Raw genomic sequence first — 26,211 nt, 5'->3', positions numbered from 1 at the left:
TCCCCATCACAAATTGGGGCTGGGGGATTGGGAAGGAATTCTTTTTTGTACAGGGCATCATTGCACTTCTCGCATAAAAAAAATAACACAATCAGAACTGTCGCTCCATGGCACTGTGAATAGAACCTTCGAATCATAGAATGATAAAGCTCAGAAGCAGGCCATTCGTCCCATCATGTCTGTGCCAGCTCTTTTACAGAGCTATCCAATTAGTGTCAGCCTGTGGCTCAGTGGGCAGCACACTTGCCTCTGAGTCAGAAGGTTGTGGGTTCAAGTCCCACTCCAGAGACTTGAGCACATAAATCCAGGCTGACACTCCCAGTGTAAGTGCTGAGGGAGCGCTGCACTGTCGGAGGTGCCGTCTTTCGGATAAGACGTTAAACCAAGACCCCGTCTGCTCTCTCAGGTGGATGTAAAAGATCCCACGGCACTATTTCGAAGAAGAGCAGGGGAGTTATCCCTGGTGTCTTGGCCAATATTTATCCCTCAATCAACATCACTAAACCAGATTATCTGGTCATTTTCACATTGCTGTTTGTGGGAGCTTGCTGTACGCAAGTTGGTTGCCGCGTTTCCCACATGACAACAGTGACTGCACTTCAAAAGTACTTCATTGGCTGTAAAACGCTTTGAGACATCCAGTGGTCGTGAAAGGCGCTGTATAAAAGCAAATGTATTTTTAATCCCACTCTCCATCTCTTTCCCCATAGCCCTGTAAATTTTTTTCCTTCAAGTATTTATCCAATTCTCTTCCATCGCCCTTACCACAAGATCACAACAACTCTCTGCGTCAAAAAAAAAGTGTTTCCACATGTCGCCTCTGGACCTTTTGCCAATTATCTTAAATCTGCATCCTCTGGTTACCAACCCTCCTGCCACTGGAAACAGTCTTTCCTTATTTACCCTATCAACACCATTCATGATTTTGAACACCTCTAGACCATATGGAGCATAGCATCTGGGTCACAACAGGATGCTACATTGATACAGCAACTGGCAGCACCATACGAGTAACATACTCATGACTGCAGTTCATCCGGTTAGCTCTCCGGGTTTTATACGTGGGGTGTCACAGCATTCTCTCCTGAAGGTACAGATCCATGGGTGCCAGCTGCCCTGTAGTACCTCGCCCCAGCGCCCATTCTTCTGTGTGAGTCTGGGCACTGAGTCCGGTTATTCATTCCTGGAGGGGGACGGGGAGCATCAGAGTTGAGCTCTGATTTGGGTGGCGGTGTGAGCTATGAGGAGGACGCTAAGAGGCTGCAGGGTGACTTGGACAGGTTAGGTGAGTGGGCAAATGCACGGCAGATGCAGTATAATGTGGATAAATATGAGGTTATCCATTTTGGGAGCAAAAACACGGGAAGGCAGAATATTATCTGAATGGCGGCAGATTAGGAAAAGGGGAGGTGCAACGAGACCTGGGTGTCATGTTACATCAGTCATTGAAAGTGGGCATGCAGGTACAGCAGTTGGTGAAGAAGGCAAATGGTATGTTGGCCTTCATAGCGAGGGGATTTGAGTATAGGAGCAGGGCGGTCTTACTGAAGTTGTACAGGGCCTTGGTGAGGCCTCACCTGGAATATTGTGTTTAGTTTTGGTCTCCTAATCTGAGGAAGGACGTTCTTGCTATTGAGGGAGTGCAGCGAAGGTTCACCAGACTGATTCCAGGGATGGCTGGACTGTCATATAAGGAGAGACTGGATCAACTGGGCCTGTATTCACTGGAGTTTAGAAGGATGAGAGGGGATCTCATAGAAATGTATAAGATTCTGACGGGACTGGACAGGTTAGATGCGGGAAGAATGTTCCCGATGTTGGGGAAGTCCAGAACCAGGGGACATAGTCTTAGGATAAAGAGTAAGCCATTTAGGACTGAGATGAGGAAAAACTTCTTCACTCAGAGAGTTGTTAACCTGTGGAATTCCCTGCCCCAGAGAGTTGTTGATGCCAGTTCATTGAATATATTCAAGAGGGAGTTAGATATGGCCCTTACGGCTAAGGGGATCAAGGAGTATGGAGAGAAAGCAGGAAAGGGGTACTGAGGGAGTGATCAGCTATGATCTTATTGAATGGCGGTGCAGGCTCGAAGGGCCGAATGGCCTACTCCTGCATCTATTTTCTATGTTTCTATGATTTTGCCCAACATCCGCACCCATACAGATTCTAATAGGTTTCGCTGGATAGTGATCAGGAACTAAAGCCCACACGAGGCAGTGAGACCAACTGTCATGCCCCAAATGGTACCCTTGAGATGATCTAACTCAGTATAAGGGGTGGGCCATTTAGGACTGAGATGAGGAGGAATTTCTTCACCCAGAAGGTTGTGAATCTTTGAAATTCTCTTCACCAGATGGCTGTGGATGCTGAATTGTTTGAGTATATTCAAGACCGAGATCAATAGATTTTGGACTCGAGGGGAATCAAGGGATATGGGGATAGGGCAGGAAAGTGGAGTTGAGGTAGAAGATCAACCATGATCTTATTGAATGGCGGAGCAGGCTTGAGGGGCCTAATGGCCTACTCCTGCTCCTATTTCTTATATTCCTATGTCTAATGATCTTTTTTTAATTGAAATGCCTTCTAAATATTCCTCTACTTTTATGTTTTTCTTCCTCTCAGCTAATCTACTTGCCTCCTCCCTGGGGGGACTGCAAATCTACCCCAATGGACTCGGACTTCTTTGACACTTACAGTATTACCGCTTGTAGAATCGACTGTGAAACTCGGTACCTGGTTGAGAACTGTAACTGTCGGATGGTGCACATGCCAGGTAAGTTGCCATTGAAGCATACCATTCTTTGATTCAGTGGAGTTGGAGACCAAGGGCTAGAACCTCCACTTTTAAGCTTATCGCCCAAAAATGGGCGTAATTTCCGGCGTGGGCGGTAAAACAGGGTTTTCAGATCGCCGGCTTCTCGCCCATTCTCAAAACACCTAGTTTACATTTTTGAAAATGGGCGTTACCGTGAGCGATATCAAATGGGCGGTAGCGTAAAATCTTTATGACCTTCTGCCGTAAAGTGTGGCCGTCCTTAGCAACAGCATGGCAACGCTCGATTCCTGCGATTAAGGAGGTCAAGGGTCACCATGACGTGCAGAAGAGGAGACAGAGAGAGAGAGGGAGCTCAGAGGGACTGAAGGCATGTCTGGGTGTGGTGTGGCTGCTTTGGGAGGAAGGAGGGAGACTTTAGAGCTTCACAGCAAGTAGGCAAACAAAAAGTAGCTATTACCAGCCACATATTTGACCGAATTTGGCCTATAATGGAGGGAGAGGAGGAGGCATCACAGCATGCTGTGGAGACTGATGCTGGAGAGAGCAGTGAGGTGGGAGAGGAGCACATTGGAGGGTGCAAAAGAGCCAGGAGGTTCTCGGACGAGGCAAATGCCTCCCTCCTGCAGGAGGTCGAGTCACACTGGGGTGATTTGACACAGGGAGGACGTGAGAAGCCCACCCCAAAGGCCTACCTGAGGATATGGACCGAGATAGCAGAGGTGGTCTCGTCGGCGACCAACGAGGTGCGTGAGGGCAACCAATGCCGCAAACGATGGCATGACCTTGTGGGATCCGCAAGAGTAAGTATTACATTGATTAAATATACTTATGTATTTATATAATTTGATGTGTAACAGTCATGAATGACTATCAGCAGATGTGAGGTCTTGCACTTTTCCCGGGAATGTTTTACTCAAAGCCACGGTGTACATCTTTAGGTACAGAATGCTAATAATCATAATAATCATGATTACATCTGTCGGTTATGTGTTGTATCAGTGTCTGTGACAGTACCTAGCAATGCTATCACACAATGATCTCATGCCATGTCGTCCTGTCACCTTTTACAGAAGAAGCTATCGACGATGAGGTCTGTGCAGAGGCGAACGGGTGGGGGGCCACCAGTCCCCAGCGACATCACTGAGATGGAGGAGCGGGTGCTCACACTCATGGGGAAGCACCCCCGGACAGCCACGGACGCATCTGCAGACCCTGAAGTGATGCCACGTGAGTAAAGCTTACACCATTGTGTGATGTAAAGTCAATAGATGCCACACTAACTCATATCTGAACAATCATATATGGTCGATGATTTCTAAAAGTGTCATAGAAATAATGCTGGCCTAATGAAAATCATTGCAATGCACAATGTGTTGATGGTCATGAAATGTGATGTCTGCGATGATTTTGAGAGCGGTGGTGCTTTTGTTGTGCATATGCTGTGTGTCGTGCTGGACTCACCTTGTCACCCTAGCACCCCCCTCTCCTCTAATAACCTCATTTGTGTTTTGCAGCTCAGCCAGCAGCGCGTCCCAAGGCAGGGCCACAGAGGCCAGAAGGTGGAGGCGTGGGGCAGGAGTCGGCGGACGATCCTACTACATCTGGTGCTGAGGAGCTCCGATTGTCGCCCGTTAATCCGCTGGGTCTGTTCTCCACGGAGGAGAGCGCGGACTTCGAAGAACCTGCATCGCCACGCTCCAGAACCAATTCCACCCCAAGGCCATCTAGTGGTCCTCCGGTCATTCCCGCCTCCACTCTGGAGGTACCGGCCCCAAGCACCTCTCCACAGGGCACCCCATTTGTCCCCAGGACGGTGCCGACCCCGCGGAGGCCTCGTGGACACGGCAGGTGTGTTCCACGTGCACCACATGACAGCGGAGAGATGGTACAGTTATCCAGGAGGACTGTAGACATTGGTGACCAGCTCATCGAAGCTTTGGGGGGAAGATCCTGACACCTGGCCACCATGACCGAGTACATTCCGCGCATGGTGGAGTCCCTGGATATGATAGCCAGGAACACTGCTGCCACAGCCCTCCCAGTGGTCCCAGAGCACGGCACTCCACCCCTAGGTTCTGCACCACCACTGCGAACGACAGATGAGAGTAAGGACCAAGATCCTGCTTCTGCATCAGAGAATGTTGCCCCCTCGGCAGCCCCCACTCCCGTCCAACCAACGCATCTGCCTTCATCCTCCCCAATGAGGCACCGCCTGAGGAGCTCCTCGGCCAGGCGCCGTGGATAGAGGTGGGGAGAAGAAAGAGAGGGGGAAAGGAAAGTGAGGTGCATGTGCGCAGGTGATGGCTGTGTTATATCTCCATCTGGGTGTATGCAATTTGTTGCAATGTATGGGGGCTGGGGACCACGCTCCTGCTTTGCCTTTGTATTCTGTGTTGCTGGACATGTTGACCATGTGATTTATGTCAATGGTGGAAAAAGTGGGATGTGGGCGGAGATTGGGTGTTATTGGCTGTGTTATTTATAATTTCAGACCAATGTTGGTATTAAACTTTTGTTGTTGAACATAACCTTGTTGCGCATTGTCTCAGATAGCTGGACTGTTACACACTGGTGATTCCTTACCGTGAAAGGGATAAATACAACTTTACATCAATCAACGGAAACTTTAACTGGCACCAAGGTGATGGGACACACACAGCAGTGTGTCAGCACTGTCACTCACATCAGCGCTTTTTCAGGCAAATCTTTCCGATATCAGCTCCTCACATAAGAGTGGGATTTAACAAATGCCAGCGCCTCGGCTGGCGTTCATCCCGGTTAGTTCCACTTTTTGTGGGCGTGTTTTTGAGTAGGTGATAATCTGGGCGATATGTGTGTGAGGTGGTGAAATTGATGGTGGGCGATCTCCATGGCCGCTAGTTTGGGTAAATATGCTCTTTACGACAAAAAACAGTCGCCGGGCATTATTATTGAATCTCGGCGTTAAGTCCGTGAGGAAAGTAATGCTGGGCGAAATTATGGCCGTTGAAATCGTCCATTCTGCTGATTCTGCCCAAAAAAGGTAGGCGGGCGGGAATATTTTTTCTCGCCGTTAAGCCCATTGGGAAAAATAACACTCGGCAATAAGTCTCCTAAAAAAGCCCGTCAGTTTCCATTTTGTGTCAAAATGGGCGACATATGGGCGTTATACGTCATTTCAGCGGTAAAATGGGTGTTAAGCAGGCAAAGAAAGTGGAGGTTCTAGCCCCAAGTGCCTTCATAATTGATAGCAACTTATATTTTCTATACAGAAAATAGATTGGAAGGAATTATCACAAGGCGTTCATCTAATCTAACGCTCATTCTCGCTCCTTCGTCTTCCTCTCCTCCCATGCTAAAATCTTTTGAAACCCAAGCTTGATCACTACATTCTGATTTACTTCATCTTCTCCTCTACTCTTTCCACCCTCAGCACTCACCGTCACCTCGTTTGGTAGTTCAGAGGCTTGAGAATTACCAGGTCAGGTCATATATGGTGGAAATCATATAAACTGCAGCTCACAGTGTATCTATCTCCAGTACCACCCGCTTCCTGTCCCTTGTGACATCAGTTCACAACCTATCAGTCCTGAGATATTCTGTCAGATGGGATTATGGGAAGGGAGAGGGAGAGAGAGCACGAGCGGGCGAGCGGGAGGTGTGAGAGACGACAAGAGAGCGAGACAGCCAGCAGGAGACAGAGAGAGAGAGACAGCGTGAGAGAGAGACAGAGAGAGAAAGAAAGACAGCGTGTGAGAGAGATGGAGAGAGAGTGAGAGACAGCGTGAGAGAGAGAGGGGGAGACAGACAGCTGGGGGGGGGGGTCAGGGGGAGAGAGAGAGAGCTGGGAGAGAGAGAGAGACAGTGGGAGAGAGAGAGAGAGACAGCAGGAGAGAGGGAGGGACAGCGGGGGATAAAGAGAAAGAGAGAGAGACAGAGAGAGAGCGAGAGAGAGAGAGACGGCGGGGAGAGAGAGGGACAGAGAAAGAGAAATAGAGGGAGAGAGATGGAGAGACAGTGAGAGACAGCGTGAGAGAGAGAGAAACAGCAGGAAAGAGAGAGACACACACAGTGGGGGGAGAGAGAGAGAGAGATAGTGGAGGGGGGGAGAGAGAGAGAGATAGTGGGGGAGCGAGAGAGAGTGGGACAGTGAGGGAGAGAGAAAGAGACAGAGGGGGAGAGGGAGAGAGAGACGCAGGGGAGAGAGACAGAGAGAGCGAGAGCGGGAAAGAGAGAGAGACAGACAGCGGAAGAGAGAGGGGGAGACAGAGAGAGAGAGAGAGAGACAGTGGGGGAGGGAGAGAGAGAGAGAGAGGGAGAGAGAGAGACAGCGGGGGAGGGAGAGAGGGAGACAGAGAGAGAGACAGTGGGGGGGAGAGAGAGAGACAGTGGGGGGGAGAGAGAGAGAGAGATGGAGATAGAGTGAGAGACAGCATGAGAGAGAAACTGCAGGGGAGAGAGAGAGAGACAGATTGAGAGTGAGAGAGACCAAGACAGAGATTAAAATCCCACAACATTATTTTCAGAGCACTGTTAACATATTAGCATGAAATTGTTGTGTGCTTTTTTATAATACTCTGCTATATCACAGTTCTTTCCCAAAGTCTGCCTCATAAATTAATTATATCATCCTTAAGAGAAAATTCTTTAGTATAAAGATGGAGCAGAGAAAATATAATTTTCTGTCTCATTTTCTTACTTGCAAGCCCTAAAATATCAGACATTGAACACAGACACGAGGTCCTGCCTGTTGCAATGGTTCATTTATTATCATTAATGATGGTGGCAGTGGATTGAATCTCCCCAGTTTACAGTGAACAGTGTTTTGAAGGGACACAATAGCCGGGCCTTTATGAATTTGATGAAAATCTGTCGAGCCCCTTTACAAGGGCACTAGCTAAAATATTGCAGCTGTCTCTTTTTTTTTCTGCCACTTTCTGAGATCGCGAAATAGGCTGGCACAACAGCAGGAAGGATCTGGAGTGTCTCTGCTGTGACCAACACGCCTACACAGATCGACTACGGATGCCACAGAGCCTTGAGAGTGACTAATGAATGAGATTGCTCACTGAGCATTTCAAAAAGCATGGGTTTCGAATCCATTGCAGCAGAGCCACTGAATGACATTTACCTGTGGAGATGAACAGAGATCTGAGGCTAGAAATTCAATGCAGTCTAGTGACAAAGTTGTTGCTATCTGGGTGGCCTGGGGGAGGAATTTTGGGATGGGACCAGGACTCTGCCCATTGTTTGCCTCCCCTCCTCCCCCCCCTGCCCCGGTGCAAATTCCACAGGAATTGAGAGGTGGGCGCAAGAAGCCCATCTGCAATGCCATCACTGGAGGAGCCAGCAATTGGCATGAGCCATCTGAATTCCCACCAGTTCTGCCTCAGTTGCTGATCACAACAGACCCCTCGATATAATGACACAGATTTGGGAGGCAAGACTATAATAGTTTAAGGTAATTGGCAAAAGAACCGGAGGCAACATGAGGGGAAAAACATTTGCGTGGCGAGATGATCTAGATTGTGCTGCCTGAAAGGGCAGTGGAAGCAGATTCAACAGTAACCTTTTTAAAAGAGAACTGGATAAATACTTTGAAGGAGAAACATTTGCAGGGCTGTGGGGAAAGAGCGGGGCAGTAGGATTAATTGGATAGCTCTTTCAAAGAACCAGGACAGGCATGCTGGGCCGAATGGCCTCCATCTGTGCTGCATCATTCTATGATAATAGGGCAGACCTTTGGCCTGGTAAGGCAATATTTTTGGGTTTGTGCCAACCCGACGGTGCCTTTCAGTTTGACCTGGAGTGAGCTAGCAGAATAATTGTATTATGTTACAAGTCGCATGGCATTCGCCATTGCACGAGGCTTACTTGCCCAAGAGGAGCTACAATAAGCCCCATTTAGGAGGATGAGGAATAACACAAAGCCCCTGCTTTATGGCAGCCAGATCCCACAGGTGCAGCAGATGTGCATCATGAATTTCTCCCCTTGAAGACCCCACATGGTTCATTCTGCTCACAGAAGGACTGAATACAGACATTGTAAACACGTGAACTATAGTTGCCTTGCTCGTCTCCATTTTTTTAAATATAAAAGATTGTAATTGTGGGGAGAGATTTTTAATAAAAGAATAATGATCTTTAGCATGGTGAGCATTCGCTTTTATTAATGTAAGAGTGTATTCAATTAAAGAGGGTGCAGAAAAGATTTACGAGAATGGTTCCAGGGATGAGGGACTTCCGTTATGTGGAGAGACTGGAGAAGCTGGGGTTGTTCAGAGAAGGTTGAGAGGCGATTTGATAGAGATGTTCAAAATCATGAGGGGTCTAGACAGAGTAAATAGAGAGAAACTGTTCCCATTGGTGGAAGGGTCGAGAACCAGAGGACACAGATTTAAGGTGATTGGCAGAAGAACCAAAGATGACATGAGGAAAAACTTTTTTACGCAGCGAGTGGTTAGGATCTGGAATGCACGGCCTGAGAGGGTGGTGGAGGCAGACTCAATCGTGGCTTTCAAAAGGAAACAAGATAAGTAACTGAAGGAAAAAAAATTGCAGGGCTACGGGGATAGGGCGGGGGAGTGGGACTGGCTGAAGTGCTTTTGCAGAGAGCTGAACCATTCTATGTGATGTACTTCACATTTGAATTCCATAGAATGTACAGCACAGAAACAGGCCATTCGGCCCAACTGGTCTCTGCTGGTGTTTATGCTCCACATGAGCCTCTTCCCAACCTTCTTCATCTCACCTTATCAGCATATCCTTCTATTCCTTTCTCCATCATGTGCTTATCCAGCTTGCCTTTAAATGCATAAACGTACCTGAGGGCCAGGCCATTTCTTGTGTACTACTCCTAACATGGACCCTACTGAAAAAAAGTAGCAATGGAGGATTGTGCAGGGCCTGTTTGCAATTCCACAGACTGCTTAACTTTGTGCGGTAGACCCCAGATCGTGCCGCCTATGTGCGAAGAGTACCCTGTCCTATTCCAGCTGTGCGGCCAGCCTGCCTTCAGATGCTTCTTCTGCCACTTGCCCAAAGGCAGGCGCTGCCAACGTACTGGCAATGATTCGACAGCCAGCCACCCGTCCCTGTGTCTCTGCGCACCTACAATCGGAGACCAAGTCCTAATGGTAGTGACTAATCTCCGTGAGTGGACACCTTTACATTGCTAACGGATCTCTCAGTTCCTCCTTCATGTTGGCTTGAGCGTGGTTCCAAGCACTTCGAAACTGGCCCTTATTAGGCTTGGAATGTGGGCCTCGACACCTTGGCATCATCAATGAAAGAACTATTTCTCAAAGACATGAGGAAAACATTTTTTATGTGGGGAGTTGTTGTGATCTGGACTGCACTGCCTGAAAGGGTGGTGGAAGCAGATTCAATAGTAACTTTCAAAAAAGAATTGGATGAATACTTGAAGGGGAAGAATTTGCAGAGTTATGGTGAAAGAGCAGAGGGGGTGGGTGGGGTGGGAAGTGGGACTAATTGGATCGCTCTTTCAAAGAGTCGGCACAAGCACAATGGGTTCATTTGACAAGGTGCCACATAAAAGGTTACTGCACAAGATAAAAGTTCACGGGGTTGGGGGTAATATATTAGCATGGATAGAGGATTGGCTAACTAACAGAGAACAGAGATAAATGGTTCATTCTCGGGTTGGCAATCAGTAACTAGTGGGGTGCCGCAGGGATCAGTGCTGGGACCCCAACTATTTACAATCTATATTAACGACTTGGAAGAAGGGACTGAGTGTAACGTAGCCAAATTTGCTGACAATACAAAGATGGGAGGAAAAGCAATGTGTGAGGAAGACATAAAAAATCTGCAAAAGGACATGGACAGGTTAAGTGAGTGGGCAAAAATTTGGCAGATGGAGTATAATGTTGAAAAGTGTGAGGTCATGCACTTTGGCAGAAAAACAATCAAAGAGCAAGTTATTATTTAAATGGAGAAAGATTGCAAAGTGCTGCAGTACAGCGGGACCTGGGGGTACTTGTGCATGAAACACAAAAGGTTAGTATGCAGGTACAGCAAGTGATCAGGAAGGCCAATGGAATCTTGGCCTTTATTGCAAAGGGGATGGAGTATAAAAGCAGGGAAGTCTTGCTACAGCTGTGTAAGGTATTGGTGAGGCCACACCTGGAATACTGTGTACAGTTTTGGTTTCCATATTTAAGAAAGTATATACTTGCTTTGGAGGGAGTTCAGAGAAGGTTCAGAAGGTTGATTCCGGAGATTAGGGGGTTGACTTATGAGGAAAGGTTGAGTAGGTTGGTCCTCTACTCATTGGAATTCAGAAGAATGAGAGGTGATCTTATCGAAACGTATAAGATTATGAGGGGGCTTGACAAGGTGGATGCAGAGAGGATGTTTCCACTGATGGGGGAGACTAGAACCAGGGGGCATGATCTTAGAATAAAGGGCCGCCCATTTAAAACAGAGATGAGGAGAAATTTCTTCTCCTCAGAGGGTTGTGGATCTGTGGAATTCGCTGCCTCAGAGAGCTGTGGAAGCTGGGACATTGAATAAATTTAAGACAGAAATAGAGAGCTTCTTAAATGATAAGGGGATAAGGGGTTATAGGGAGCGGGCAGGGAAGTGGAGCTGAGCCCATGATAAAATCAGCTATGATCATATTAAATGGTGGAACAGGCTCGAGGGGCCGTATGGCCTATTCCTGTTCCTATTTCTTCTGTTCTTATGTTCTGTGCTGTGAGATTCTATGAACTATACTTGCCACCTGTGTGCTAGAGGTCGCCACTGAAGATGGCATTGATGTAGCTTCCTCCTCAATGATGGTCTCCCATAGTGCCCAATGAGGTGGTAGAATCCGCAACTCTACCCAGAATAGTTTGGTTTGTCTTGTGCAGTAAGACAAGTGGGTTGTTAGCCAGTTTACGTTCTTGAAGTATCTTCCATGTCCACGCTGTACTGTTGCTCAGCAGCAGCCCTGTCTCTATCCACGCCTCTGTCCCTTCCTCGCCCATGATTCACCCTGTGTTCCTTCCTCGTTAAGACCTTCTAACGTGTCTGTGCCTGGACTGGTGCCTGTGTCGAGCGACGTAGATGATCCTGGGCGTGAGGTGAGCGTTTAAGTCCTTTGACACCAGTCTCCTTCTCCTCGACTTGTGACTTTTGATATAAAAATGAGGCACATGATGAGCACATTGGTCTTGCTATGCATACAGTTGTTGCCATTACAATAAAATAAAATCTAAGCATTTTTATCAAAGATTTAACATATTGGCTTTTTAAAATTCTGCCACAGTGTATAAGGAGTTGAAAACCAGCTGCACTCAGAAATCATTTCTTGACTGATGCGATTGCTACAATTAGATTGCGCCAGCAAATTCAAGAGAGTTGGGGGATAAGTACCTCGCAAAAACCTTGATTAAGGGTTACGAAAGTTGTAGTGGGATATTTCCTGCACACTGGAGCCAAGCAGATGAACTGCAAATGATCCTTTTCCCAGTCCATACATTCCTGTGTAAATCACTTCTAGAAATGCAGCATCAGAGTGCCATTTCCTTCTGCAAGTCCAGCAGTCAATTCCAGAATCACTTTGTTTGCTTGCATCTCAGAAAGTGGTTTACCTTGCTAACGGATTAACATGCTCAATCAAGATTGGAGCAAATTAGACAACTAATCACAGCATGGAGACCCTGACTAGGTTTTGTTCTGAGGGAGCATCAGTTCCACTCTCAATTAGCCAGAGGATCTGTGCGAGTGAACAGCAGCAAGTTACATATTAAAACATCCATGATGGGTTTGGTGAATTTGCTGGGGAAAGAAATAAAAATCCATTGCGGAGGTGGTTGGTGAGAGAAAATGAATGATTGCCCAGATTGTGGCCATTTGCTAGAGCCTCTCTAATTTTACATGGTCTAAATCATCATCCATCACAGTAATAACTGTCCTTTACAGAGAGGAATTTGACACTTGCTTCTTGTACTGTTTATTATGCAACCCGCCCTTCGACTTATTTCTGCCTCCGAAAATGATTCCTTCTGGTCTCCGTAACTCAGTTGTCTGTTTCCAAATCAAACTGGGTGCAACTGTTGATTAGATTTTGTGGTATATTTTAATGGTTATTAAGAAGAGATTGACAGAGAGCACAGAAGAGGGATAGATGCTTTTTTCCTGTTTCTACCCACGATGAAGGATTGTGTCAGACACAATTCAGATTGTGCCGGGACTGGACAAATGGCTGTCTTGATCACCGTCTAGATCAGGATGACCTTGGACTATTTGCACTGATCTCGTCCTCAATGTCCTGGATAGTAAATCTTTTTAGTGGCACGAGCGGATTTCCTGTGGTGTTGCACAAGGGTGAATTGCAGCATTGTCGTGATGTCCAGGGGCTAATCCGGTCTGTGCCTTTAAAGCCATTGCTCCAAATAGGCCCAATTGCCACACGGACTGCAGCGGCTCACACCACCTTCTCTGAGGCAATCAGACATAGGCAATAAATGCTGGCCTTGCCCGTGACGCCGACATCCAATGAATGTATTAAAAAAAAATGGCGAATCAAGGTAATTACAGCTACCAAATAAGCTGTTCAAGGGAAATGTTAATCTCTTGTAAATTTCAAGCTCCAGGTCAATGACTGACTGGCTTTCATTCTCTATTTAAAGATGACTGCATTTGCAACAAAGTGAAATGTGACATCTGGATTGTGAGTGCCAGACACAAGACTTTTATGTTTATGGGTTTTTGTGATATTACCACTCATAAAGGTGAGGGATGTTTTTTAAATGGTGAAAGATTGGGAAATGTTGGTGTTCAGAGGGACCTGGGTGTCCTTGTACACGAATCACTGAAAGGTAACATGCAGGTACAGCAAGTAATTAAGAAAGCAAATGTTATGTTGGTCTTTATTACAAAAGGAATTGAGTATAAGAGTAAAGACCTCTTACTGCAATTATACAGGGCCCTGGTGAGACCGCACCTGGAGTATTGTGCACAGTTTTAGTCTCCTTACCTAAGGAAGGATATACTTGTCATTGAGGGAGTGCAACGAAGGTTCACCAGACTGATTCCTGGGATGGGGGGATTGTCCTATGAGGAGAGATTGAGTAGACTCGGCCTATATTCTCTAGAGTTTAGAAGAATGAGAGGTGATCTCATTGAAACGTACAAAATTCTTACAGGGTAGATGCAGGGAGGATGTTTCCCCTGGCTGGGGAGTCTAGAACCAGGGGTCACAGTCTCAGAATAAGGGGTTGGCCATTTAGGACTGAGATGAGGAGAAACTCCTTCAATCAGAGGGTGGTGAATCTCTGGAATTCTCTACCCCAGAGGGCTGTGGAGGCTCAGTCGTTGAGTATATTCAAGACAGAGATCGATAGATTTTTGGATATTGAGGGAATCAAGGGATATGGGGATTGGGCGGGAAAGTAGAGTTGAGGTAGTAGAAGATCAGCCATGATCTTATTGAATGGCGGAGCAGGCTCGAGGGGCTGAATGAATTACTCCTGCTCCTAATTCTTATGTTCTTATGTCAATGTTGTCAAATATAGGGGGTGGGAAGGGATCATTATTGACACCTCCAGGTGGGCTCAGTATATGAGAAAGCAAAGCTCCCTCTTTCTGGCGCAGTATTGTCCCCAACCTCAATGCACCTGTTATGTCTGTAATGTACTGATGAATGACTCCACAAGGCAATGTGTTGTACTCAAACTGTAGTGACCTTGGTCCTTTATTCCAAACTCCAGAGTGAGGCACAAGCGTGGTGTGCAGCCTTTTATACTGGGCCTTGCCACCAGGGCAGGAAACCCCTGGTCTCCACCAGTTGCACTCTGTAGTGGTGCCAGCATGTAAATACACTGTATAAGCCTTATTGATAGTACATCAGGTAAACAAGTCTCTATCTTATGCAACCACACAGTGACTACACAGAGAGCACATCCATAGTCTGCATATACAACAGCACCAGTGTGGTATTTCCAACTATAACTGACCCTTGCATTCTCTCTGAGAAAGGGTTCCAGTTTGTGTTGCATGATGGGCATTTTTAGGATGGGGACTTGCCACTTTGAGCAGCTGGGTTGAAACAAGATTGGGCAGAGAAGGAGAAGTTTTACTCTGCATCTAACCTTGCTGAGCCTGATCTTGGGGTGTTTGACGCTCTTACTTGGTACCAAAAGTACACAAATGTCCCATTCACTGGTACTAACATACCTTGCATTGATAAGCATGAAAATTGACTCAAAATATAAACTAGTAAAATGGGGCTGGGGAGTGGTGGGTAAGTTTTATAAAATTACATTCTCCATTGACCATTTACTCAAAATCAAACTAAACACAGAGCTGGGAAGTATAGGCTGAAGGAGGAGCGATAGCAGAGGAAAAGGTCAGTATGTAAAGACACAAGAATAGAATGAAAAAAGGTCGTTCAGCCCATCAAGGAACAACAACAACTTGTATTATATAGCACCCTTAACGTAGTGAAACGTCCCAAGGCACTTCACAGGAGTATTATAAGACAAAAAAATTGACACCGAGCTACAAGGAGAAATTAGGCCAGATGACCAAAAACTTGGTCAAAGAGGTAGGTCTTAAGTCTTAAAGGAGGAAAGAGAGGTAGAGAGATTTCGGCAGGGAATTCCAGAGCTTGGGGCCCAGGCAACAGAAGGCACAGCCACCGATGGTTGAGCGATTATAATCAGGGATGCTCAAGAGGGCAGAATTAGAGGAGCGCAGACATCTGGGGGCAGTGGGGGGGGGAAAGGTTGTGGGGCTGGAGGAGATTACAGAGTTAGGAAGGGGTGATGCCATGGAGGGATTTGAAAATAAGGGTGAAAATGTTGAAATCGAGCCCATTCTCTTCACAGACCAAATGCAATCCGCTCCATCACCCACCCTATCCCAACCCACAAGGACAGGTCCATGAAGTTTCTCATCATCTACAAAGATAAAGCAAGCTTAAAAACCCACGTCATCCATCTGACCATACATCCTTTGCAAGATTAAAACGTATGACAGTCAACTTCCATGGCAAAATAAACATATGAGCCGTTTTTTTTAGAAGGCAAGAGATTTATGGTCATCAAAGGATGATAATATTAATGTGAAAACCAGTCAATAATGCTCTATTTTATTACTTGCCCCATGAAGCTTGCTGTAAGTTGTGATTGATTTAGAGTCAGACAGAAATGCATTAGTTTAGTATCTGCACCTGTGAAACCACGAAAACCATTCTCTCATAAGCGATGACATTAAAATGGAATAACCTTATCGCAGGGAACAGGGAAATAGAATACAGTGCTGAATAATTAATGGCATCTACCCCTCCACTGCATCTGATTTGTCACGCTGCTTGTCCGACATCCAGTACTAGATGATCAGAAATTTCCTCCAATTAAATATTTTGAAGACCGAAGCCATTGTCTTCAGCCCCCACCACAAACTCTGTTCCTTAGCCATCAACTCTATCCCCCTCCCTGGCCACCGTCTGAGGCTGAACGAGACTATTTGCAACCTCTGCGTTCTATTGTGCTTCCGATCCCATACTTACTCAGCTACTTTGGCTCCTGAACACCTCCGTTTCAAAATTCTCATCCCTGGGTTCAATTACCTTCATGGCCTTGCCACTCCCTATCTTTGTAACCTCCTCCAGCCCTACAATCCTCCCTATCTCTGTAACCTCCTCCAGCCCTACAACCCTCCCTATCTCTGTAACCTCCGAGAACTCTGCGTTCCAACAATTCTGACCTCTTATGCTTCCCTGAATTCCTTCACTCCACCATTGGCGGCCGTGCCATCAGCTGTCTAGGCCCTAAGCTCTGCAATTCACTCCCTAAACCTCTTGACCTCTCCCTCCTCCTTTAAGTTGGTCCTTAAAACCTACCTCTTTGACCAAGCATTTGGTCTCCTGTCCTAATATCTCCTTATGTGGCTCAGTGTCAAATTTTGTCTGATATTCGCTTCTGTGAGGTGCCATGGGACATTTTAATAAGGCGCTATATAAATGCAAGTTGTTGTTGTTGTACTTGTGTTCTGCGATGTGGTAAAGCTGGCTTTCCGAATTTGCCCCGTTTACTTTGCAAGCCAGAATTCAGAGCACCAACAGCCAAGGTTGTGACTGTACTGGCGCAAGATCATGCATGCACAGTTGCTTCCAAGTTGCAAATGTGGCTTAAAGTTCCTCAGTGGTCTGTGCTTTCTCCAACCCTATCTGCTCTTCTGTTGATGATCGTGCTCTACATTGCACATTAATAGTGGTGGAAACCTCTATCTTTTTCCTGTACAATGACTGACTCGTTGCATTTTTATCTCCTCACATGTCCTTCACTTGGGCAGTATAAATCTTGGTTCTTTCAATTCTTCAAAGCCGCAGGGGGTCGTTTTCAACTTCAGTGGGTTTGGACAACTGATGGTAACTGAGTCTGCAGTGTGTACGTATCATCTTCAAGATGCACTGCAGCAACTCGCCAAAGCTTCTTCGACAGCACCTCCCAAACCCACGACCTCTACCACCGAGGACAAGGGTAGCCGGGGCATGGGACCACCACCACCTCCAAGTTCCCCTCCAAGTCACACACCATCCTGACTTGGAAATATATCGGCTGTTCCTTCATCGTCACTGGGTCAAAATCCTGGAACTCCCTCCCTAACAGCGCTGTGGGAGCACCTTCACCACACGGACTGCAGCGGTTCAAGAAGGCAGCTCACCACCACCTTCTCAAGGGCAATTAGGGATGGGCAATAAATGGCGGCCTTGTCAGCCCACATCCCATGAATGAATAAAGAAACCTGGAAAAAGCCGGCTTAGCTCCTCCCTTTCTTAATCTAGTTTAACTTCTATCTGAATTATATCTGCACCTTTTTGCAATAGATGATGCTTGAGAGAGCAATTATAAAACAGAGTGAATGCTAGAATATATAAGGGGCTAGACTTTCCACTTCACATCGCTGGGCTAGTGCCCATATATCACCCAAAAAGGCCTGATATCGCCCAAAAATGGAAAGTTGGGACACATCGCCGAGCTTATCGCTGACACATCGTCCGCCGCAACTTTCGGCTCACATTGCCGAGGTGATCGCCCACATCGCCCAGCCCAACTTTCGGCACATCACCGGACTGATCGCTCGCCGAGAACATCGCTGGAGAATAGTTGCTCTTGCCTGGCCTTCCTCACAGAACTGGGCACTAAGGACACCATTTTGAACGTCGGAGGATGACAGGAGGCCTCTTAAACAGGGGCTTAGATAATTTGTGAATTATTTAAGGGCCTTTTAAAGATAGAGACACTCACAATTAGACGTTTTCATATATTTATATAAATAAGTGACGTTTCATACTTACTTGGTCTGGCCTGGACATTGTTTAACAACAGTTGCAGTAATGTTCTGTTTTAACTTACGTTATTAGAAGACACTGCACAACAATTGTAAAGTGAAATAAAATGGTTTTAATAAAATGACAACTTTTAACGTGAATTTTCAATTACAAACGCCAAACCCCCCGCACCAACCCACACCCCAACAGTGAAACGACAACACCAACAATAAATGTGAACAATAGGAACAATATTAAAAAGAGTACACCCCTCTCGCTACCTGCGGCCATGTTTCCCTCCAGATCCTGCACCCCCCCGGGTCGTTGCCTCACCCACCCGTTTTGGTCCCCGGGTACTGCTGCGAAGCCGGCGTGCAGTAGCGATGGCAAGACTTCCTGCCGTGGTGGGGGACATGTGGGACGATCGCTTGTTGGGGGGGCTGTTGGCGGGGAAGACAAAACGGGGGGATCGCCTTCCGAGTCAGGAGGTGGTGCATCCTCCTGACCTGCCTGTGTGCCGGTGCTTGTGGTCACGGGAGCTTGGGGTGCAGCGCTGTGTATCGCCAAGAACGCATGCCGCATGGCATGGTTGGAGGAGGAGATTCCACGCAACTCCAGGATCATCTGCTGCGTTGCCTCCACTTGGCGAGCAGACACCCGGGAGAATTCCTGCGTGAACTCCACAAACACCTGGAGCAGCTCGAGCTGGATCACGACAGACTCCTCGCACAGTCGTGGCAGGCGCTTCACGCGGTGGTCCAGGGTAGGCCTTTGCTCAAGCCGCTGACCCGGCCACCGTGGGGTCTGCGACAGCACCCAATGTGCGCCTTGGCGTCGACAACTGCATGCCGCTTGGTTCCGGTACCTGCTCAGTTGGGATCCCCAGCATGACTGCAGGTTCCCCAGACAGAGGGGTGCAAGGGGCATCCTCCTCTGTCTCCAGGTATTCCTCCTCCTCCTTGGGCTCGGTGGTCTCCTCCTCTTCACCACCCATGGTGAATGACACATGCAGTGGGTGAGGTCCATGTGAGCATCTGTCCTCCCGTTGCACCTCTGGAGCTGGTAAAGCTGCAAGACACAATTGAGATTATTAGAGCAGAAAGCATTGTTGCGCCGCGCTGGCATACGTAGGAGGAACAGCACTAATCCCATAAATGTGGCAGAGAAACGTTACATATTAATGCATCATATGGTGGTATCTATGACAGTACATCTATGTGGAAATCACTGCGCCAGAGAGCTGTGGAGGCTGGATCAGTCGCAGATAGACCGAATGATAAGGGAGTGAGGATTTATGGGGTGCAGACAGAAAAGGGCACAAATGGCCAGATGGACTGCTCTCGTGTTCTTATGTTGTCGACCTGAGTGTGGCAGAGAGTCACACAGAGGCTGCATGCGTAACATGACATTATTCGTCTATGATATGAGAATGAAGTGATGTCACATGGCTCTTACACTGCTTGACACATTACTCACGTGGCGCATGCGATGGTCCGGCAACACCACACGTGGTGACCGCTCGACTGTGGGCCCCCACTAGCGCTGCAGCACGTTCCTCCAGGTCGGTGAGGGTCTGTATTACAGCAGGGCCTCCCCAGTGCACCTCTGCTGAGCCTGATTATTAGATATCTTCCTCTGCGAACGTGAATAGAGCATAGCATAAGCTACTTGACTTGGGTAAGTAATTTATACACAACAGTTTCAAACATTATATGCTAATAGGGGTTGTGTCCACAATTCAATGACAGTAGCTGATGTCCAAAAGCGTCCCAGGCCAGACAGTGAGCAAAGGCAGCTCTCCCCCCAGTCCATGCTGGGTCGCTGTGTAAGTGACAGCAGCCAGAGAGACTTAAAACGGGCACCGGTTCATGGCCCTGTCCAGTTCTTAACGGGGATGATATATGTTATATAAGTTAGAATAACAAGCTTACATTCAATCCAGGAGAATTACCATTATAATGATTATTATACTTAGAATGTGCATTATTAAAGTATAAAGTCGTACTTACTCTTACTGAAGCAACGAGGCTGTTCCAGCGCTTGCGGCACTGGTCGGAGCTCCTGGGCTCGTGGGACACAGACGAGACGACCTCGGCTATCTCGCCCCATAACCTGCGGTAAGCCAGTGGTGCTGGTTTCCCACCACGCTCCCCCCCACCCCCCTGGTTAGTTGGGCCCAGCGGGAGTGCACCTCCACCACGAGGGCCTCGTTGGCCTCCTCAGAGAAGGGTTTGGCCCTCTTCCCGTCTCCATATCTCTCCCACTTTCATCGCTGTCAGACATATTTCTCTGTCTTTCTTTCTTTCTCTTTCTCTCTCTCTCTCTCTCTCTTTTCTCTCACCTCTCTGTCTCTGCCTTCCTCCTCTCTCTCTATCTCTCGATCTCTCTCCCCCTTCTGTGCATGTGTGGATGACCCCTGACCTCCCGAAACGCGGGAAAATATAGCCAACCAAAAAAATAAATTTATGTACCCTTCGCCATCGCTGGGCTATCGCTTCGCCCATTTCACATCGCTGGGCTATTATCGAGCCAAAAGTCGCGATCCAAAAAATGGGCGATGTTCCAGCGATCATGAAGGCTGCAACATCGCTAACACTGGAACATTCCCCATTTTTTGGGCCCTAGCGAACAAAGTGGAAAGTCTAGCCCAAGCTGTTTAGACAGAACAGCAGGAAGCTATGCCAATGCCCTCGAACCTAATTCAATTTAGTGATGTAAACTGCATTTTGAAATATATTTTTATGATCACTTACAGGCAGAGAGCCAGCGCCATTCTGCATTGACGGTTTGGAGAAAACAAAGAGAGGGGGGCAGGGGGGTTGAACCAATATCATTTGAATAGGGATGCAGATGTGGTCTCTCAGGATGACAGCAAATCACACCCTTAAGCCACTCTGCTCAACTGAGTGCACACATGGCAGAAAGCATGCAGGACCAGGCAATGCCTGCATGTGCAGGCATGGGAGAACCAGTGGGTCATTGTATGACCCAGCTCAAGCAGGTAGTGGGTCACCTCACTCCCAAGAGGCTTCCATTGATTCACAGCACCCAGACGCCGCACAGATTCCTGCCATGAAGGAACATGAGGTTAGGATCCAGAGCACACATGCCATATAAGGGTAAATTAACTGCTCTCAGTGGGGAAACCCTGCTCAAAGGGAGTACAGGTTGCAGATAGGGCTATAGCGCTGCCATACTGATTCTCCCACTTGCTCTCCAGTCTAACATAGGCTGGGAGAAAAAGATTGGTGAATTTACCCGATAGCGTAACCAAAGGGAAGCACTGGACTGCTGAGTACCACTCACACACATAGCAGTTTTAAATAATTAAAATTCAGTTCATTAACGTTCAACATTTCCAGAGAGTGTTCTTGGTGTGCTGTCTGATAATGTATCCTCCGGTGACAGGAATGAAGTCCTGAGCAGTTTATTTGCAGCCAAGGACAATGTAGCTAAAGATGTTTTGGTGACAGCACAGTAAAGATGGATAAAAGTCTTGTCAATAAGATGGTTGGTTGGAGGACTTAGGTGACGGTCTCCTCAATGCGAGCCTAGCATACCACGCTCACAGTCTGTAAGGGGCTTCAACAGTTGGAGTCTTCTGGCTCCTGCTTATCACCTTATTGGAGTTAGCTATCCTTCTCTTCTGGATGCTCCACAGTTACACCTCAACCCTGATAATTCTGGAGATTTTGGCTGGGCTGTATTGTAGAACACTTTCTGGTCAGTCAAGACATCTAAAGCATTGCCTCATGATACCACTGGTGTTTTTTGGTAACGATTCTGGTAGCTGCATGCATCTCATTGTATCTGTGCTTGGCACTTGTCCGTGATTATCAAAGAGGTGTCATGAGACGGGGCCAATGAGGGCATCCTGTTCTCCAAGGAGCCAACTATGCAACCTTCATTGTGGACCAAATACAAGGAGCACCATGAATTGGCCTTAAAATAAAGGTATCTTGATTGCTGCCTGAATAGCAAGAGTTGACCTATATCGTTCTGTGCTGGTGGTCGCAGGTGGCAATTCATGGCGACATAGAGCAGGCTCTCTCGTGCTCTTGCTGGTTGCTCATCGAGCAAACACAAAAGCCCTCGGATGAATCCAGGTGAGTGCAGCTGTGCCTATAGATCTGGTTTCCAGGGTAACAATGAGTGTGGGCTGCCTGTCTTTGATGCTACCTCACCTGCGTGGCATCCTTCCTTTGCTCCTCTTCCTCCAAAAAAATGATGTTCCCATAGGAGTACCCATGGAATCAATTGAAATTGCGTAGCTGAAAATGTAAAGTAAGGCCAAGATAGTCAAACAAAAAGACAAAAACAAAACCAAATTTAAAAATGACAACTCCGCTTTAAATGGCGGGGGCGAGGTTGAACACTTCGCTCATTCCCAGTGGGATTTGCACCTATACTCATTAAACCCATTTAAATTATATTTTCAGGAAGCTCTCCCCTCTTTTGGGCACAAGCTTCCTGCCCAATCAGAAGTTCTCCATTGGCACAAGATAGGCAGAGATTTGGCAAGTGCAATATCCGCCCAGAATGCTGATCCTCATCCCCACTCTCACCAGTGATGGTGGAAATAATCAGAAAATTGGGGCTTATGTCTCTGACTGTACGGTTTGGAGACACCTTCGCCTCCCATCACAATATCTGTCTCTCTCTTAGCCTCACACTGTCTGCCTCTTCATGTAAGTCTGCCCTTTCAGACACTCTTCTATATCTATTCCACTCTCTGTGAATGTCGCACAATTTGTGTTTTGAATACTCTTTACCCTTTGAATGAGCTACGCTTTTTACTTTCTGCTCTTAGGCTAGAAATAACTGTTAATTTGCTCTTAAAAAGCTCTTAATTTGTTTCTATGACATTCCTCTATCCACTATTTTAATTGAGGCACTAACCCGCCTATTTTAAATAAGTTAGACAGAATATATAGCACAGAGCAGGCCATTCAGCCCAACTGGTCCATACCGGTGTTTATGCTCCACAAGAACCTCCTCCCACCCTACTTCATCTCACCCCATCAACATATTCCTTTCTCCCTCATATTTATCTAGCTTCCCCTTAAATGCATCGATATTATTCGCCTCAACCACTTCCTGTGGTAGCAAGTTCCACATTCTCACCGCTCTCTGGGTCAAGAAGTTTCTCCTGAATTCCCCATTGAATTTATTAGTGACGATCTTATATTTATGACCCATAGTTCTGAACATCCCACAAGTGAAAACATCTTCTCTACGTCTACCCTATCAAACCCCTTCATAATATTAAAGACCTCTATTAGGTCACCCCCAGCCTTCTCTTTTCTAGAGAAAAGAGACTCAGCCTGTTCAATCTTTTCTGATAGTTATAACCTCTCGGTTCTGATATCATCATTGTAAATCTTTTTTTTGCGCCTTCTCCAATGCTTCTATATCCTATTTATAATATGGAGACCAGAACTGTGCAGAGTACTCCAAGTATGGTCGAACCAAGGTTCTATACAAGTTTAACATCACTTCCCTGATTTTCAATTCTATTCCTCTAGAAGCTATATTCATCCTCAGCCATCATCTGATTGAATAGCGGAACAGACTAGAGGGGTTGAATGGCCGCCTCCTGTTCCTATGTTAAAATAGAGGACAGAGCAGTAGCATCATTAAGTGTTTCTTAGCCAATGCTGGCCACAGTAATTTCTAGCCTCTTATCTTTTGTTTGACATCTTTTACCTTTTGAATTTGTGGTGCTGATTTTCCTCTTGAGAGTCCAGTTACAACCGTTGGAGATGGTTAGGCATGTGCGAAAGCAGCACCGAGCCTGCGCGGAGGCCCAGAAAAGATCGCGTGCATGTGCCTCGTACGGGTCAGAGTAGTGCTGAGTGGCACTGAGGCTTGATGGGAAAATCAGACAAAGAGCCCGGATAGAACAAGCTTGATGGGTTAATTGGCCTTTTCTTGCTCCTGACTTGCCGTTTTTATGTGGTGGGCTTGAGTGGAACTGGAGACTGTGAGTGCTTATCTGTCTAATCTTGCAAGTTTAGAGTGATTGTGCGTTAAAGATTTTTTCAGAGACGTTTTCGGAATGAAAAGTAATTCCAGTCATTAGAATTTCAATGAAATTATTGATGTACATGGCCTCCTTAGAAAGCATTTATTGACGTGTGTAAGTCTCCTGACGGCTAACTTTCTCCTCTCTGTTTAGGTGATGCTCCATATTGTACACCGGAACAGTACAGAGAGTGCGCAGACCCTGCCCTAGGTAAGGACCTCTTGTGTTTTATTAACTGTTTCTGAGGCCAGTGGAAAGGTTAATGTTGAGTTGCTTGTGGTGGATTTTTTCCAACTGTGACTGACAACATTTCTGGTGAACAAAGCACACTCCCCTTAAAATAAGAGCGAAAGGGAAGGCATGTTAAAATGAGATGGTGGTTGAACTCAGCTGAGTTCTTTTCTTACTTGCTATTGGTGGACTGTCAATGACTACTCTTGTTCTAAGGACATCCCGGTTTGCCTTTGCTGGAATGCTAGGAATGTCACTTCAACTTTAGCTGCTACGTGTCAATGCATTGCCATCAGAAATCTACCCAATAGTAAGTAGATATAAAGAGAAACGGTGCAAAGGTTGCACGTTGGAAAGAGAAACAGGAACGAGTTAGAAACACTCAGCAGATTCTGTGAAGAGAAAAGACAGGCTAATGCTTCAGTAGGAGACGTTTGTGGGGGATCCGATGAAAAGTTCCATCCTAAACATGAACCCATCTTCCTCTTTCAACTGCTGATCGACCTGCTGTTTATTGCCAGCATTTTCTGTTTTTATCTCAAAGCCTAATTAATTTGGTTGACATTTCAGCCAATAAAACTTTGCTTTGCTGCTTCATGCTTCGACCTCCAATGACGTACCAGATAGTGGGGTGGTGACGGGAGTGGGGGGCAAATCATTATTTTCAAGCCTTAGCGGAGAAAGCAATCCTTGTTAAATTCAGTCAGAACTCCATATAAATTGGCTCGAACTGTAATGAGGATGCCAACTCAAGTCTTTGATGAAGGAATCTCCGTTCAAAAGTTGATGTTCTACAATGGAGAGCTTAGGTACCGGTTAAAATGGTAATGACTTTGGTCAAATTCAGCAGTGAGCTGCTTGGCTGATTCCAGCTCTGAGATCTATCACCGAATGTCTCACTGTGGCCTGTCGATCCCCAGCCAGAAATGAATTTACAAATCTCTGATGTCCTTAGGGTTGCCAACTCCGGTTGGATGTACTCCTGGAGGTTTCATCACATGACCCTCCCGCCTCCAAACGCCCCGCCCCCATGTTCCACCATTGGATGCCTGACACATCCATCCTCATGGCGCCCCGCCTTCCCCGGCAATTGGAAAGCAAATAAGCTCTCCATTATCCGATTGCATGATGTGTGACTGTCACTCAAACCATCTTATTGTCCTGCCTCCAATATTTTTATCACCAATAAATGGGGGAAAAAAATCACATTTGTTTCTTTGTTGCCTCAGTGGGATATTATGTACTGTTGAATTTGTTTTCTCAATGCTGCCGCATGCAATTCGCCCGATGCGCTCATGAGGCACAGAACTTCTTGTTCGTTCGGCTCCGCGAGCGTTACCGTGCGCGCTTCATTCCATGGGCACAAGTGCCGCTGCACCATTACTCGGCAATGCACCATGACGATAGCTCACCAGCCCCCGCTACCCGGCCCACCTTCCCGATGCCATTCTAGGCCACCGTGTAGCTTGTGTGTTCCATCTCGCGGTATTTCGGAAGCGTGCTTTGCACTCGGCTTACCAATCCACATGGTGCCCAACTCTCTGTTGAGTTCAATGCAAATTTGCCAGCTGCGACAGAACAAGAAATCTGAGTCCTGCTCCTCTCTCATATGTTAATTTGGCTTCATGTTTTCAGTTAAGAAATTTGTGGAACTGTCAAATTTTTTTTGCATGATGGCAAGTCTGCACTGAGCAGTTTTGTTGTTGCCCCTCTGGCCCTCGCTGACTCTCCCTTCCCACCCGCTCCTTATTGCTGCAAAAATACTCAAGGCCAAAAGGGCCTCCTTGGTTACAAACTGTTACGTGTTATCAGATGTTGTCTTGACTGCTATACTGACTTGTTTTTCTTGTTCCTTATCGTAAGGTCAGGCTGGACTTGGAGCTTTCACAAAGTACCAGTGCCACCAGAGCACAT

At 46.8% G+C, this 26,211-nt stretch overlaps 1 protein-coding gene across 3 annotated transcripts in view; it reads left to right on the top strand.

The window, feature by feature from the left end:
• LOC139240933 (acid-sensing ion channel 1B-like) overlaps positions 1 to 26,211 on the top strand; it is a 357,576-nt gene that overhangs the window by 242,902 nt on the left and 88,463 nt on the right. For all 3 annotated transcript variants that reach the window (XR_011588759.1, XM_070869476.1, XM_070869477.1), the window contains exons 4-5: positions 2,623 to 2,773; positions 24,220 to 24,276. Coding sequence is in view for 2 of the 3 variants with exons in the window: in XM_070869476.1 (XP_070725577.1) it covers positions 2,623 to 2,773; positions 24,220 to 24,276 (208 nt within the window). In the remaining variant the exon portion in view is untranslated. The remainder of the gene's footprint in view (positions 1 to 2,622; positions 2,774 to 24,219; positions 24,277 to 26,211) is intronic.

Source organism: Pristiophorus japonicus, chromosome X (genome assembly GCF_044704955.1).
Source record: "Pristiophorus japonicus isolate sPriJap1 chromosome X, sPriJap1.hap1, whole genome shotgun sequence".
NCBI classification, from domain to species: domain Eukaryota; kingdom Metazoa; phylum Chordata; class Chondrichthyes; family Pristiophoridae; genus Pristiophorus; species Pristiophorus japonicus.
Note: the sequence above shows the minus strand (reverse complement) of the source record. Positions and strands in the feature narration are given on the sequence as shown.